Here is a 17054-nt window from a genome sequence, read left to right on the forward strand (position 1 = left end):
AAAAGGTATTTGCTGATACAAATTTGACATATATACTGTAAGAATATCTACGAGGAATCCTATATGAACAAATACAGAATCGTCCAAGATGAAATTGTGTGTAATGTATAATATAATGTATAATTATGATTATAATACTACTAATAATGTGTTATTCTGTTTGTCTTTTTCAGCAGATGCCCCAGCAGGCCCAGATCAGCCATCCTGAGCTCTTCTCCTCTGCTCAGCCAGTCCAACCTACACTATTCTCCTCACCTATGCAGAACGGGCCTGAACCAGGCACAGTCACCACCGCTGCCCATCTGGACAACAGTAACCCATGCCAGCTGGCCCTGCAGGCCCAGGCCCAGAGTCAGCTTCAGAGCCAAATTCCTGTGCTGCAGCCCACTGAGTCTCAGAGAGCATCCTCTGGGTCTGCCAGCTCCAGCATGACTCAGCAGAAACATCTCACTACTTTAACAGGAGCTGCAGGTCCAGGTCCAGCAGAGACCAGCACAGAGGTATAGACACATTACTAACTTTTTGGTCCCCACAGTTTATTGCTTTCCCCTGCGCATATTACTATAAATAAAGACACCATGCACTCACATGTAATATCACCATTCATTCAGTTAATTCAGTTAATTTTTTCTGTCTGTAGGATCAAGCTTCAGAGAGGCACAGTGCAGGGCAGAGCTATGACAGGTACGTATTTTACTTAGCAGGTCTTTGATGTGGTGAATAGTGAGTAATATCAGGTGTTGTCAACTTGACAATCCATTCATGAGAAGACGGCCTGATAACAGCGCCAATAATGTTGATAAAATACACGTAGCCTTTAACTGTTTTTGGACCCCTCTTACTTCAGGCGTAAAAATGAAACAGAAAATGTTGAAAGGATTCCTCCAGCTGTTGTTGTTTTGGTTAAAACTTCCAGAGGCAGAGTCATTGTTAGTTTATCTTAAGAAAACACAGAGGGCATTTCCACCAAACAGCTTCTAACTGGCTGGTTCCTCTCCTAAAGGAAAAGGCTGCAGTTATCATGTCATATTATTTACGTACTTTGTAATCTTGGCCTAATTGAGCAGTTTATGAGGTTCTCTCTTTTTTCCCTGGCAGAATGTAGACCGAAGGAAAGTTCTCCCAAACAAAACATTTCTTTAAAAGCAGAGAGCACTCTGATGTCGAACTGCTGATCTTTCACATCACTGGCCAGCAGCAGCCAGGACTAATTTCTAGAAGTCAGTTGCTCCTACAAAATGAAAATCCTTTACAAATCTATATCCACTTGAAGCTCATTAATGCCTCTCTTGGCTGATATACTGTATCAGACTTTCGCCAAATTTTTTATAGATATTCCAGAGCAGCAATAAAGTTTACAAAACCTTTTCTAAAAGCTGAATAAGAGGAGGTAAAGACTATAAGCCTCTGTCCAGTATCAGGCAAGAATTGTATGCACATCTGGCATTAGAGGTGCTTGTCTAAAAAGATATAATAATAATAATAATAATAATAATAATAATAATAATAATAATAATAATAATAATAATAATAATAATATATAATATAATATAATTTGTTTTATTTTCACCAACTGTATTTGCTAATTTACTCTGTTAAACTGCAATCTTAAGCACACTGAAGAGATACCGGTATGCATATTTGTTATATATGTAACTACAGGAACCTTTTTAGTCCTGAAACAACAATAGTAAGTCCACCGACGTGAAGAGCTGTGTGTTGTGTAGTTACGTAGTAAAGAATAAAGCAGTACTTACTCTGATGTATTTGCCTTTTTCCCCCAAAAAAACAGTGTCAACTCTGATGCCACGTCAGGAAAGGAGATGAGTGATGGTTGTGAGGGGACACATGGAAGCAAAGGTGAAGGCAAAGTCCGCAAACACCACCGTAGGTCCACGCGCACCCGCTCTCGCCAAGAGAAGATTAGCAGGCCAAAGCTCAGCATGCTCAATGTGAGTAGCCAAAACATAGGAACACATTGAAGCACATGTTAAAAATGATGTTCTACTAGACAAACCCATTTACTGATTCTGCTCTTGTTGCAGGTGTGTAACACTGGGGATAAGATGGTAGAGTGTCAGTTAGAAACTCATAATCATAAGATGGTCACTTTCAAGTTTGACCTGGATGGAGACGCTCCGGAGGAGATTGCTACATACATGGTAAGTGGGAGACAAAGCTGCTGTCAGTTCATTCAGTACAAAGGTCTTTCTAGTGTTCAGTAGGATGTGAATTTCCTTAGATGCTTTCTTAAGGCTCAGAACTCTGAAACTCCCTCTGTTGCTGTTCATAGCTGCAATGCAGCAAAAACTCTCTGTCTGTCTTTTGCTCTTTCTCTCTCGTCCAACCCCAACCAATTTATATTGGGCTCATATTTATAGATAGATGGATGAATATTTCATGGCGGAACTCCTCCACTAACTTATCATATAAAATAGGTGGCCCAAGCCAAATACTTCATTGTGACACTTTCTAAACCAATGTATCTAATTACATTTTGTAAAGTGAAATACTTTGATATGTAAATGCTTAACAATTGATGGAAGTGTAGTCATCTGATTTTCTTCAACTTAAAATTGTATAGAGACAATATTTGATTTATCTTGGTAGAAAACTAGAATAACAGATTATATGAATATACCTGTGTCATTTTGTCTAGTCCTTACATAAATATGCATCAGTTGTTCCTCTAGAGATAAAAACACGTTATTAAAGTGCTGATGTCTTCATCTCCATTTTCCCTTTAGGTGGAGAACGATTTCATTTTGCCTCTGGAAAAAGAGGTTTTCATTGAACAACTGAAGGACATTGTGGACAAAGCGGAGGACATGTTGAGTGAGGACACAGAGGGTGAGAGGAACTCTGACCAGGGAGGCAGCCCCAAACAGAGTGAAGGAACTGACACGCTGGGAACAGAGGTGAGAAAGGAACTGCTGATAGTTAATAGTTGTGATCGTGCAATCTGTCTGTGAGTGCCTCTTCCTTGGATACATCATCCTGACACCACTCTGAAGATGACTTTGCGCGTGCTGTGCTGCCAACAAGAGATGCCAAAAAATACCATTCCCGCTGATGTGACATTTTGATCTAACTGAATTCATTTCTAAAGTTCAGCTTTTTGGCTCATTGTGCGAACCTTTTTAAATGTCTATTATATTGAATGCACCCACAACAGTTCTGTGTAGTAATACTTCTTTCTCTCTTGGGATGAAAAGGCTTCAGCACCCAGCACCCCACAACTGGTCTATCAACAAAATGGTGAGGCATTGGAATAAGAATGATTTGATGAATTACTTCAAAATCTGTTTGTATTCTCCCACTCTGTCTTAAAGTGAGTAATGAGTTTTTTTTCTCTGCATCCTTGACAGTCCTCCACACTGGCAAGCGCTGGTTTATCATCTGCCCTGTAGCTGAGACGCCCATGCTAGACAAAGAGGAGACTACATCACACACCTCTACAGCCCAGGGTATGCTTCACATTACTTACCGCTCACTGAATCACACCCTTTAATGTGACGGTTTTGCCTTTTCTGCTGCCTGGAATATGATTTCTATAGAATAAAATGAATCGTCCTTGTCTTACTTGCTGCTGTTTATACCGAAGGCGCTGCACATGCGTTAAAGTGTGCGTGCGTCTGTGCGGTTCATCCGTTGGGGTCAGTTATGTAAGAGTGCTTCTGCAGTGGTTCTAGGCAGAAATGAAGGGCAGGATTTATACTCCAGCTGACAGAGCCTGATGGGGGGAAGAAAAGCAGTGATGTAACACTCTGGCACTCACAGGACACAAGGCCCTCTTCTTCATGGCCTCGGCTGTGTACTGTAACTCCCAATCTGTTCTCCCTCTAATTAACTCTTCTCTCTCCTTCTTAAGAATCAGAAAAGTCTGCTTCATCGTCAGTCAGGCCCGGCAGCAACACAACTGCAGTGGCTACCCCAGCGGTGTCCTCACAAAGCCCGTCCTCCTCCTCTCTGCCCCCTGCTGCTCAAACCTCAGTGCAACCTCCAGACCAAAACCTTGGCAAAGCCCGGGTCCAGCAGACTCAGCCCTGCGTAACCAAACATGACCGTGCTGCTGCTGCTGCTGCTGCTGGCGTGAGCCATCAAAACTCCCTTCCTGTGGAAGAACCTTGCATCCCTGCTGTCTCTATGGTGACAGACATGCCATGCTGTGCTATTGTGCCACCTGTCTCTCTGGATGTGAATCCCAGCGATAAAGGAGCTCTCGGTGGTTTGGTTTCGTCTCAAAGCAACCAGCCCAATGAGAAGTCCAGTCCCACCGGAGAGCTGCCCCCTCAGCTGGGCTCTCATCAGTCTGTGGTTCTGCAGCAACCGTACGCCACACCTATGCAACCTGGGACGGTGACCTCCCAGCCCCAGAGTCCAGCACATCAGACCTCCCAGAACTCACAGTCCGCAAGCCACCAGCAGCCGGCAGCCGGGGGGCCAGGAGAGTCGGACGGCGAGGGACCCCGCAGGGTGGAGTTTGTCGATCGCACCATCAAGACTCTGGACGAGAAGCTGAGAAACCTGTTGTACCAGGAGCACGCTCCCTCCCAACCATCGAGCACAACATCTGACCCCCAGGCCTCCAGCACAGAGGGTGTCGGCTCTCCTCCAGTCTCCGATGGCCAGGGTGCCGAGGGAGCACTTACCAAGAAGAAAGGGGACCCACTGGTAAAATACGGCGTCCGTGTGTGTGTGTTTGTGTGTGCTTGCATCTGTGGTTTGAAGCTGCAGGAATGGAATCATCATTAAATCGTTTTCCTGTACTGAGCTATTGATTTCACCATTGGCTGTAAAGAGCAAGCCGTAATACTGCGTTTAGAGGGAGGGGAGGGTAACAAAATTACTGCTGTCAGCACGGTAATTCATCATGATCTCTTTCTCTGGCAGCTTCAGTTTGTATCAGGGAGTGACTTATTTAGACAAAACTGAGGTCAGGAGAGGATAATAACAAGCCTAGCACATCTACGTCTTTACCATTTTCCACTATTCAAATGATTGCAGCTTCCCACACACACTCACTCCCTTTTCTCTTTCTCTTATTAGCCTCAGATTCCTGAGCGCACAGAGAGTGTGGGTGCACTAAGTGACTCTGCAGTGGCAGGTAGGTAACATTGTTTATCTAATGTCCATATCACATTATTACTGCGTGAGAGTTTAAAATTGGATAGTTTTTGAAAGAAATTCTCCCTCCTTTAGCGGCAAGCAGGGCTTTGAAAGCAAGAGACGCGACTTCCAGCTCCAGTTCATACAGCACCAAAAACCGGTTTCAAGTAAGAAAACTTTTCTTGCTCCTGATAAGCTAATCTGCTCATAACTGCCATTTAGCAAATTCAATTATGTTTGAGCTCATAATTTGACATCCCATTGTTTCCCCTGTATCCAATTTATGGCTTGAACAGTGATTGTGTTGACGTGTAGCTGATGATGATGATGATGTCTGTGAAATCCGATTTTTGTCATGATCATGAACTTCTCTTCCTCCCAGATCATCCCTACTCCGCCGGATGTCATTTACCGTTTAGAGAAAAGCAAGAAAAGCTGCAGCAGCTGTAGCTCAGCAGCACCCTCTAGTGGTTCAGGAGGCTCTTTCAGCCTGACCCAGAGCACAACTAGTAAAGAGAAGAGCAGCGTGGCTCTGGGCAGGTCCTCTGTGAAAGCTGCAGCTGATGATGAGAGGGCAACAACATCCAAAGGTCTCAGCTATCACCGCTACTCTGCTCCTCCAAACTTCTACAAGGCCGCCTCAGCTTCTAGCCCAGATGTCACCCCACGCCATCTTCCTCGGGCCCAAACCATTGACACTCCTACCCATTACCACTACCACCAGTCCTCTCACCTCTACTCTGACTCAGCAGATGAGGACAGCAGCAGCATAGCCCTCCCTCCGGCGCACCCCGCTCCTCCGGCTCATGCCCTGTCTGAGCACAGTGGCAGCGACCTCATGAAGCGAGCAGTGGCCTTCCTGCGCCGCTCTGGTCGGAGCAAAAGCGAGCAGAGCTCTGATTCACCGAGCCGACAGCCCGTGGCAATGAACGGTCACGCTCCCTCGCCTGCAGCAGGACATGCCCATTCATCTTACATCAGTAGTGACAATGACTCTGAGTTTGAGGACGCAGATATGAAGAAGGAGCTACAGAAACTGAGAGAAAAGTAAAGTATCTTGTACACGTGCACTCACAGCTGCACAAATGGGTCGCAAAGTTTGTCAGTCATCTTTTCATGAATAGTTAAACTACTCAACAGGACACAGTTCTCAGGTTTAGAGCCTTCATTTACAAAGGAGAAAATCCTATCCTATAAAATATATGGTTAACTTTTTAGTATGTTGTGACTATGCTCACTGCAAAATAGTTTGAATTTACCGGAGATATCTCACTTATTCCACTCAGGCGAACAACAGCTTCAAAATAAGCATGTAGTTTAGCACTGTTAAGTAAAAAATAATAGTAGATAGTGCAGCTAATTCTGAAATATCAGCAAATGTTAAGCCTGCATCCTTAATTCTCCAGTAGTACTTGTGTTAGTATTTGGAGGAGATGCTGATGATAGATATGTCCAAAACACAAAAGGATCTCAGTGATAAACTGAGTTCTAACCATGTTTAGTATTTATCCATTGCTGCTCGTTATGACACCGTAGGGAAATTAGGCTTGTTATCTCCCTATTGTATTGTAATAGTTATCACTTTACCAACTGATCGAAAAAAGAGTGCTTTATCACTTTGGTTAGATGCCTTGCATGTACTGTAATAACTGCAGCTGTAACATGAACTTTAAAACATTTAATCTGCACAATAGATTCTCTAAGAGAAATCCGAAAGTAACACTTGGTAATTCATTACAAGATTTGAGGTGCTGATTAATGGTTCTTTGCAAGCAGATGCGCAATGCAAAAATTGTGGTATTCCTTTTTGCAACAGTTGAGATAATATGAACTTCATTACATCAAACAAAAAAAATGCACAAATAACAGATTGCCACATGTTCACAGTGATTATTTTTGACTAATATTAATGACCATTTAAATGATCACTAACTAAATGGATACTTTGTCCTCTGAAAGAGGTTTTGAAATGAATCAGTAACCCGACGCATCTCAGCTAATGTCTCTTGACGCAGGTATCGTAAGTGTGTAAGCCATAATGACAGAGGCATTACTGGATTATGTAGTGAGCAAGTTACTGAAGGAGGCTTGAACAAGGCTGTAAAATTGAAAAGCACCCTGCCACTGGCCTTTTAGAAATCTTTTCATCTAAGTTTTGTCTGTTCTCTCATTCTTGCCAGACACATGAAGGAGATCTCTGAGCTGCAGGCCTTCCAGAGGAGTGAGATTGAGCGCCTGTACAAGGAGCTGGGAAAAACTCTGCCCCCCAACGTCGGCCTGCTTCATGCGGCACCCCCAAGTGGCCGCAGGCGTAGGGCCAGTAAACACAAGCTGAAGGCTGGAAAATTGCTCAACCCGATGGTGCAGCATCTTAAAAACAATCTTAACACCGCTGCGGAGAGGAAAGGTGTGTGTGTGTGTGGGTGGGTGACTTGGGATCTATGTGATGATTTTTGTGTCGTGGAGAGCGTTTGCACATATTTTTTGCTAAAGTAGGAAACACAGGGATGGCATCACACTCAGAAAACTGTAGGAGTGTGTGATTCACCGAATGATTCACTCTGACTCATGCTCTTTTTCTTTTTTTTTTTTGCACCAAGGTGAAAGCGCTGCCAGTTCGTCCAGCTCTCCAGCTAAAAGTTCAATTCTATCAGATGGCTCTGCCCACTCCAGTGGCAGCTCCAGCTCCGCCAATCAGCCGAACTCGGCCCCGGAGCAGGTCCACACGCAGCAACCCTGTTCCTTGAAGGGCTCTTTCTCATCAGACAACATCTACTCTGGCCTCCACAGTGATGGGATGGCTCCCCAGGCAGGCCCCGGCCAAGGTACACATTATAGGTTAATGCGCATGCTGGTATGTGTGTGGATGGGACATGCTATCTACTAAACCACCTTTAGGGTTAAGGTAATTGTTTAAAATTGTTAACGTTGCTGATTCCATCTATGTACAAATGGAGGGATCAAAAGAGGTTTGCCTTAAAGGATTACAGACACAAACAGAACCACTTCATTCTTCATACTGTATGTTGAACCACTAACGCCACATAATATTCACTATTAAAGCCATATTTTGGACACAGATTTTTAAATAAACATCAGATGGCTAGCATCTGTCAGCCTCAGGATAGCAGAGACACTTCTGCTGTGTATGTGTATTGTTTCCTGGTTCACACCATCTGTGTGGCAACTGGCAAATGCACCGATGGGGAATTTCTGAGCCGATAACGATAACCGATAATTGTTGACAAATATCCAGTGATTTAGTTGTGTAGCATTGGGTGAAATTGATATTAGTTCATATCGAGAATTTGATCTACACATCATACACAGGGGCTAAAAATGAAACGAAAAAAAAAAAGGAAATGAAATAAAAGAAAAGAGGAAAATGATTCAGAGTTAATTCACAATATTCCACAGCACTAAGAATAATGATAAGTATAAGTGTCAAAATGAGGCTCACTCTTTTTCAATAGCTATAATATTAATAAATGATTAACCAAGCTATTTATTAGTCTACTGTGCAGACAGTCACACAAAAATGGAGACGGACACATTTTTAAGGCTAAAAGTTTGGCTACTGCTGTGTCTCCATTCTAACAGACAACAACACCTGCTGACAAGTGGCAGGTAGTAACACTGGCTTTTCTTGGAGTTCACTAACAGTATTTTGAAAAGTGTCAGAGGAAGAGGAAGAATTTCTCCCAGTTTAGTTTGGTAGTGTCTCTGAAATTCTTCCCCAAGGGTCCAGTTTGGTGCTTGAAGTCGTAGCAGTTGGCTTTTTTGTTATTTCCCATTTGCTTTTTACATAACAAGCAAGATGAACCTTAAGATAGTCTCCGTAGCCCAGTGGCTTTGTGCTGCTATCTGAATTGCTATCTGAATGTTTTTGTTAGGTGCCTTAAAACCTTCAACTGTTGTGTTGTGTAACTGGCTTTTATCTTGCTTTAAAATATTGTGGTTGAGATGTATTTCTGAATAATTTAGCCATAATTAATATTATTTACTCATTTTAATGTGTTGAATACTTTAACTTTTGTTCAACAGAAAAAAATGTTGCTACATTGTAATCTTAGTGTATTTTCTGATTTTACATGATAAGCCTTTCAAAGGATAGAAATGGCAAATGAATAACAAATTGCAAGAAGACAACCCCAATACGCTAACACAGTGCCTTTTCTCTAACTTCTATAACATGGCTTTCTATTATCAGTTGTATTTATTGGCTGAAATTCCATCATCAGATGGATGACAAGTAAATTTCCCATTAATCACCAGATAATATAGTGGGATCCTGCATATGGTGCACTCCTTCTTAGTATCCTTTGCTGGTGCTTTTGATGGTGGGGGTTTCTCATCCCAGTCTCTGTGCACTTTTACAAAGTGTCTCTCTTGTTTCTTCTCTTCTTCCCTCTTATATTCATTTTTACAGGCTGGACGGTTTACCACCAAACGTCAGAGAGAGTCACCTATAAATCTAGTAGCAAACCACGCACTAGATTCCTCAGTGGACCTGTGTCTCTGTCCATCTGTTTGTATTTGTTCTTTTCTATTTCCCCTCACTCATTTCCATCTTCTCTTTATTTAACCTACCTCTCTTTTCTGTCGTCCAAGTTTGTTTTATTTAAATATATAACAGTACATCATCGTCCTATCACTCGCCCTGTCCCTCGGCAACATCAAAGCTTGTCTTTTGTAGGTTTTTTTTTTTCTTGACAGCCAGAGGATACCCATTACACATCATATAAAAGTCAGTTGAATTTGTTTAACATAGGCACACTCCATCAGAGTTAAAGGCTTGTGCAGCCAGAAAATGTTTCCTTATCTTCAAGCAATCATTGACACAGGTTGTATTCCTGTGAAGCTTGTCTTATGGCTTATAACTTCACTGGAAGACTCCCCCACCCACTGATTCTACTGATAGACGATGCAAATGGTGCAGAAATGTTTGTGGACCGTAAACTTAGAAAATAGCACTGCTGATTCACAGGCTGTTTCATGTTTCCAAAAACAGAGCTCAGCAAGTACGCTCAAGTTTAGATTCTGCCTTTATTTATAAACCAGGGTCCATTTTGAAATGGCTGTTTTGCATTTTTCCAAGTGTCTGCTGTCCAGAGTTTACAATAAAATGACTGGACAGGAGTAAGTGCATCTGCCACCCATGATATTTCTAAAAGTCCATTTATGAATCAAGCTTTTGACTTTATTCTGATTTTAAAGATATTGTCAATGTGATTAGTGTAATCTCACTATTCTGACAGTTGTTGCTGTAGAGTATATTTAAATACAACTACTACACAACCACTTTGTGATGGTATAATTAAATGCACAGTGATTTGTGCATGTATGCAAGAAGTGCTTAAAGCACGCAGAGATGTAAAATAGTCTCTAGTTAAAAACATGTAGTTTACTTTTGAAAATAGATCACGACAGCTTCTTATCTTCACCTCCATGCAACTGGTTGATCGCTTATCTCTGCTGAATAGTTGCAGGATGATTTCAGACATGTTGTGCCTTGTGTGTGCACTTAGATCAGGTGTTGAGATAACAACTAGGTTTCAGCAGTTGGATTTGTTGTTTAGTTTGTTATACTGAAATATGATGCAGTGGCTCCCTAAATGGATTGTTGAAAATAAATAGAGCAGCTTTGTTATACCTGCTGGTCTACATTATTGGATAGTCTATTTTTATAGGTGTGCTGGAACAAAATGTTTTGTTATTTGCATAAACGTGGCCTCGTTTCATCATTTAGTAATGGCCATTTGACAAACATGCTTAAACAGTAGTAGATCTGTACAATATATGTTCATGAAGATTTTGATATTAATCCTCCAGATGAGAGGTTCTGTCTCTGGTGATCAGAGAGACTGAAACTGAACCACTGGTTCTATGATTTCCTAATGACCACAAAGAGTCTGGCCACTAATATATTATCTTTGCATGAAGATTGAAAAGGAAACATCTCCAGGGTGTACATATCTCTTATTAATCTCTATGTGTGACCTCAAATACTTCAATTGATGACAATGATAATAATTGTACAGTAGGTACTTATCCGTACAGTCTTTCCTCTGGCAATTATACACAATTGACAGTTACATTCATAACCATTCATTTGTGGGTACGATGCCTCCTCCCCCCTCATACAAATGCTTTGTGCAGTGCTTCTGGCTTTACCAAAAAAAACAGACCCCACAAGCACACTAGGGCTTGTGAATGGCTCGTCCTCTCCAAACATGGGCCTGAGGTCAGATCTGTAACGACACCGTGTGCCTGTTTGTACAAATGCGCGTTATGTGTGTGTACATGTGAGAGAGAATGACGAAGCCCTTTATACCCTATTTATTTGTTGTGTGTCTCCATCCACTGTTAATTTTGACAACATCTCCCAAGTCAAGGCACTTTGCCAAAGTCAGCGGTCCTGTGTATACTAACACAGAGAACCCACGCCCCCCACACACGCCCCACGCCCCCCCAGACCTTCCCTGATAGGCAGGGCCGTTTGCTGTGGTAGAGGAGAGCGCTCTCTGTCCCTCATGTTTGGACGGAGAAGACGTGCATGGTGCAGACGCCAGGCAGGGCACTGATGGAGACTTGCTCCGCCATACGAAGGGCTGTATCATCAATATTACTACTTTTTGTTTTTCTTCCTTCCACCTCTCTTGAGTTACCTGCATGTTTCTGACAAGTGCTGACTCTGATGAGCTCCAGCTAGTATCTGTGTGCTCTTTAAGTTTTATTTCTTTTGGTTTCACACTTTGTTTCACAGGCATTCTCACACGGACAAAGGGATCTCTTTTTAATCCAGGCTCCACTCCTCCTTTATTTTTTATTTTTTTATTTTTTAGAAAACACTTATCCTGTTATGATCTCTCCTTATGAACCAAATTGCCTAATAATTCATACATAATCTTATAGATGGAAATTATCACACATATTTGTAAAACTTTACTATTAAATTGATAGATGACTGTACTTCACCAGACTTCTGTCAAACACAACATTGTTTTTTTGAAAAAGGAAAACATCAGTAAGTTCATTCTCATTCATACTAACAAAGTTATGAGAGATGAAATTAATTAATGTGCAGCATCATAAATCACAGGTCAGCGTCAGCTTATCAAATACACTTATATCTAATAGTTGAACAAATTTCTATTTAAAAAAAAAAAGAAAACACTTAGGCTCTTTTCCAGTCTTCCTCACTGATTTTTAAACCCCTTGTCCTCCTTTCCTCCTTCTCTCTCTCCCCAATTGTTTTGATAGCTGAATGTGCTATTGAAGCAGCTTGTCCACATACTTGTGGTGTGCAGTGTGTTCTGGCCTAACTGTTTCTGTCTTGTGCTGTTTTACCTTTTTATAGGGTCCACTCTGAAACGACTATGTCTAGGCAAAGAGCGCAGTAGTAGTAACTATCTCATTTACTTTCTTACTCTCTGTCTTTTCTTACTGTCCTCACTATTTTAGTCCTTATATATGTATGTCCACTTTATGTTTTCGTTTTGTTTTGGCACTTTGAAAATGTGGCAGTTCTTTGTGGATACTCTTTAGATGGTTGCATTCATTTATATCTGTTGTTGTTTTTGCATGGCAGTGTGCCTACGTGTTTTGATTGCTGAATTCTGTCATTGCTTGCATATCGAACATTTCATTTGTCTGTGATTACTCATCTAAGTCATGTTGCAATCCTTTGGCTGCTATGTTGGCATAATGTGTCACAGTTGTAGCTGTATACACATTTACACTGGCCTCAAAAAAACTCCATTAGGACTACTCTTTATTAGTATTGGAAGTAGACATTCAAGGAGGAGAAATTATAGGCTCACTGCATCACGAGTGCCTTAAAGTACAGCCATACAGTAGCCAATAGATTTGACAGGCATCTTAATTTGACTTGGACAATTGTTTTAAGACCATTTGTGTCTTTTCAGGGTCCTCACTCAATACCACCACAGCCACAGCCGCAGCCACAGCTCAGACACAGCCGCCACTCACCACAGCCACACCCTCACCATCCCCTCGGCCAATCACACGGCTCGCTCAGGTCCAGACCAACAACAGCAACAACAAGAGAGGCACGTTCACCGACGATCTTCACAAGCTGGTGGACGACTGGACGAAGGAGACCGTTGCCGCGGCCAATCAGCCACGACCCTCGCTGAACCAGATCAAACAGCAAAGACGCCAACGCGACCTGGGAGGCAAAGCACCGCCCATGGGAGCAGCTGCACAGGAGGTACTCAGTGATAGATGATTATGGCTCAACAACAACAACGGACCCGTTCGGTTTGATATCATTTAGACGGGAGTTTTGTGTTCTTTTGTAAAACAACTCCCTTCTGTTCCAGATGAAATGCCATGTTGGTCCCAGCAAGTTCCAGCTGCCTCTTTCCTGCCCCCTGACTGCTGCTTTAGGCCCTGGTATGCCTACAAGCCTAGCTCCCAGCCCCACAGCAATGCTCCCTCCTGGGTACCTTCTGCCAGCTGGCTCCTATGGCGCGATGGGTCCCGGTCCTCTTTACCCTCAGCAGTGGCCCGGCATGCCTAGTCCTGTAGGGGCCGTGGGTCCTGTAGGTCTGCTTGGTGCTGCAAGAATGATGCCCTATGCCACAATGGCAAACCCAGGGATCCAAGCCTACCCTCTGGTCATGCACAAGCCTGAGAATGGCCCCTGTCCAAAAACCACTAGGACTACCTAATCTGCTAATTAGAATTTGTCAGTGTGCAAGCGGGATAGTCCAACTCCTCTCACTGCTCCGATTTCACCAGAGCTACAGCTGTACATAGTCTGAAACTGTAAATAACATGACAGAGTGTTGATATTCTTTATACAACACATATATCTGTAGTAAATAGTGTGTGCGCGCGTGTGTGTGTGCGTGCGTGCGTGTGTGTGTGTGTGTATACTATACAGTACATGTTAATAAGTATGTCTGAATACCTAATGCTTTTTGGCTTCGGTCTTGACTAAACTCAGCCATATGAGACATTTTGTCTGCGGTCATGAAAACATATTTCACTATTACTGCAGTTTTCACATTGATTTTGCCTTTCTCTGTGTTCTTTACACTTTAAACACTACATTGGAATCCAAATACCAGTGGTTTTGAGAAACGGTAACAGGACAGTATTTACAATGAAAATATTCGAAGGAATGTAGTGCCTTGAACATTGATTAGGGTTCAAGCCATGAAGGAGCAGAACCCGGTCGTTTTGTTTGTTTCTTTGTTTGTTTGTTGCTGTTGTTGTTTTTTTTCAGATAATTTTATTTTTTTGTCTTCTGCTGTGGCTCTGATTGCTGTGAGCTGGAATCAGTTAGAAACATAAAACGTGGCCCTGTAACTGGAATTGCATGTGCTTCCCAAGACATATGAGCCCCATCGACACAATAGTGGTGGTGGTGTTATTCAGGCCCAAAAATACAGTTTTGGAAAGGCCACGCCCCCTCTGCCAATTAAAGCTTCTCAAACCTGTTGCCGTGAAAGCCACTGCGACCAAATCTTCATTGGACCAAACTTAAAATTAGTACAAAGCTTGTGGATATCAGATCTTGTTTGGTTTTCACAACATTGACTGATGAAGTCCACATGGGGCAGGGCGTTGCAGGAAATTGGCCATTACACAACAATGTGTCCGTTCTCAATAAATCTTAGTGGACACTTTCATTCTGTTTTGGGGAAGCATCACAAACACCAAAAAGCAAGTATCTCAAAATCTGGCCGACAGAACTTCACCAGTTTAGGTGTGCATGTTCTGGGGAAGGATTACCAAAATCTTAAGTGCCATATTGATTGAAGCAAGGGGGCGTGGCTTATCTTAGATTTGCTGTCAACTAGAGATGCTTTTGAGCATTTCGGACACATCCTCCTGAACATTCACATCAAGTTTCATTCGAATTTGACGGAAGGGGTTATAAATGACAGTGTGTCACTGGTCTCACTCCCTTAAACAGAATTGAGCTAAGTGATCCGACTTCACTTGGCTTTATCAAGCCTGAAACCCGCTCATTGCTGCTCACAGCTTTAATCTTGGCAGATTGAGCTGCGCTGAACCCGAAAGCGTTGCTTTTTTTTTCTCCTTCTGTGTAACAAAGCATGTCTGCATCCAAGTTATTTTAATTGATGATAGCTTGACTGCAGTCTTTTTTTTAATGCATTATGGACACTTTTTGTTTTTGGTTTACATATGAATGCCCTTGTAGTACTGCACTATTAACACAGTATATGCTCTTATTTAAAAAATAAAATCATGTTTTAACCCTTGTTTACTTTCCACCCCTGTGACAGATGGAATGCCATAGTGGTGAGACGTACCGTTGCCTTGCAGAAATAAATGGTTAATGTACGACTGATCTAGGGAGGAAAAATAATTACGCCAGCAGCCAAAATCCACTTTTTCAGGTTGAATGGTTCAGTTGGACACAGCCCCCTTTTTTGAAAAGACAACATGTTGGACAGCATAAGAGTTGACAGTGTTGTACCCTTGTGCTCAGAGGAGAGGCAGTGTCCAGAGCCTATATTTCTGTCTACAGTATATGCCTCTGGTGGTGTTCTGATCAGAATGTAGCAGTTAATATATTTGATGGCTTGAGGCTTAAAAAGTGCAATTTAACCCCTCCACAAAGCTTTGATCGTGGCTTTGCCACAAGCCTTATCTCTGATGTGTGCAACAGGAGCAAGCTGAAAAGTTGAACAAAGTTACAAATCACTAAGCAACAGACAAAAAAAAAATACCAGGCAAAGTATACACATTACAAAAATCACCCTGCAGACTCTGACTTCACTACTGCTAAATGTTCTTTCAACTTGGCTGTCCTATTACAGCATACACTGTATGTAAAATGTTCTGTGCAATCACCAGTTAAGTCTGATGTTTTTAACTTATTTGATGTTTAAAGCTTGATTTTTGATGCTGCTATTGTCTGAGGTGATTCCACTGTACAGTTAAGCATTCACATAAGATGGTACTTAAAAATAAAAGACTTCTCAAATTATCAGATGAGACGCTCACAAAGCAGTGTTATTGCCTTGTTGAAATTTTGATGTGTTGATTTCCCAGGTTGCTTTTAATGATAGCCTTTTTTTTTTCTTGTCAGTAATATATTGCAAAATTTAAATGATACTTGATGTGGGAGATTTGCACAACAGATAGTCTCCCTTACTTCTAACCTATGTTAAAAGGTTTCTTTCACTGTATATAGTGGTTTTCACCGCCTGTACTTTTTTGTTTTTATCATTGACGAGCATGGCCAATTTTTCATGCACCACACAGCAAAGATAAACAATGCAGCTACTACGGTTAGAAATTTCACATCTCCACAACACATTTGAAAGGTTTCAGCACCCCAATCCTTCCAAGCTGTGAATTGTACAGTTTTCTTGTAGTTTATATTTGTACATTTTGTTTGTTTAACTGTTAAGGGGTGGTGGTGGTGGTAGTGGTGTTGGAGGGGTTGCTTTGATGTATATTATTCCATCAATTCGGTTTGAATTGGACTTTTATAGGATATTATGCAGAGTCTTCTGCTTTGGTGAAATACTTCCAGTAGTAAGAGATTTCTGTTCTCTGTCACTTGTAATCTGGTACATTTTGTTCACCTCCCTTGCTGCTAACTCACCGTGAGCAGAGGAGGGAATAACTATTGTTGATGTATTCATTTGGGTGCAGTGGTCGGAGGGAGAGCTGAGAGGCAACAGTGCAGGAGCAGCCGTGATACTTCCCTGCTCGGTTCATCTCGCCTCTTGTCTGGACAGCATTGCCCCCTGGTGAATATGTTCAAGTTGTCCAAGGCTTGTATTTAAACTGTGTGGGACTGCTTCTGCCTGCTGGATGTCCCACTGCATTACCCCACCCTACCCTGCAGCACTCTAATCACAGACTGTATGTTGAGAGAGAAATAAATATTATTTTGTGCTTGATACTGTGTGTCATTGTTTTTATTTCTATGT

At 42.1% G+C, this 17054-nt stretch overlaps 1 protein-coding gene across 7 annotated transcripts in view; it reads left to right on the top strand.

Moving 5' to 3' along the window:
• The window catches only part of LOC146984977 (serine/threonine-protein kinase WNK2), a 40689-nt gene extending 23665 nt beyond the window's left edge, over positions 1–17024 (top strand). For 4 of the 7 annotated variants that reach the window (XM_085782671.1, XM_085782673.1, XM_085782669.1 and 1 more), the window contains 16 exons: positions 174–500; positions 641–684; positions 1793–1952; positions 2046–2162; positions 2748–2918; positions 3216–3258; positions 3369–3467; positions 3872–4674; positions 5050–5107; positions 5203–5276; positions 5492–6156; positions 7290–7516; positions 7710–7934; positions 13038–13342; positions 13455–13644; positions 15393–17024. In XM_085782671.1, coding sequence (XP_085638797.1) covers positions 174–500; positions 641–684; positions 1793–1952; positions 2046–2162; positions 2748–2918; positions 3216–3258; positions 3369–3467; positions 3872–4674; positions 5050–5107; positions 5203–5276; positions 5492–6156; positions 7290–7516; positions 7710–7934; positions 13038–13342; positions 13455–13644; positions 15393–15406 — 3522 coding nt within the window. In that variant the 3' untranslated portion in view covers positions 15407–17024. Of the gene's footprint in view, positions 1–173; positions 501–640; positions 685–1792; positions 1953–2045; positions 2163–2747; positions 2919–3215; positions 3259–3368; positions 3468–3871; positions 4675–5049; positions 5108–5202; positions 5277–5491; positions 6157–7289; positions 7517–7709; positions 7935–9538; positions 9638–12469; positions 12515–13037; positions 13343–13454; positions 13983–15392 lie in introns of those variants that run through there. The other 3 variants (XM_085782668.1, XM_085782674.1, XM_085782670.1) reach the window with 1 other exon arrangement.
• Positions 17025–17054: the final 30 nt, after the last annotated feature.

This window comes from Trachurus japonicus, chromosome 7 (assembly GCF_045865225.1).
Source record: "Trachurus japonicus isolate A0001 chromosome 7, Traja_1.0".
Lineage (NCBI taxonomy): Eukaryota > Metazoa > Chordata > Actinopteri > Carangiformes > Carangidae > Trachurus > Trachurus japonicus.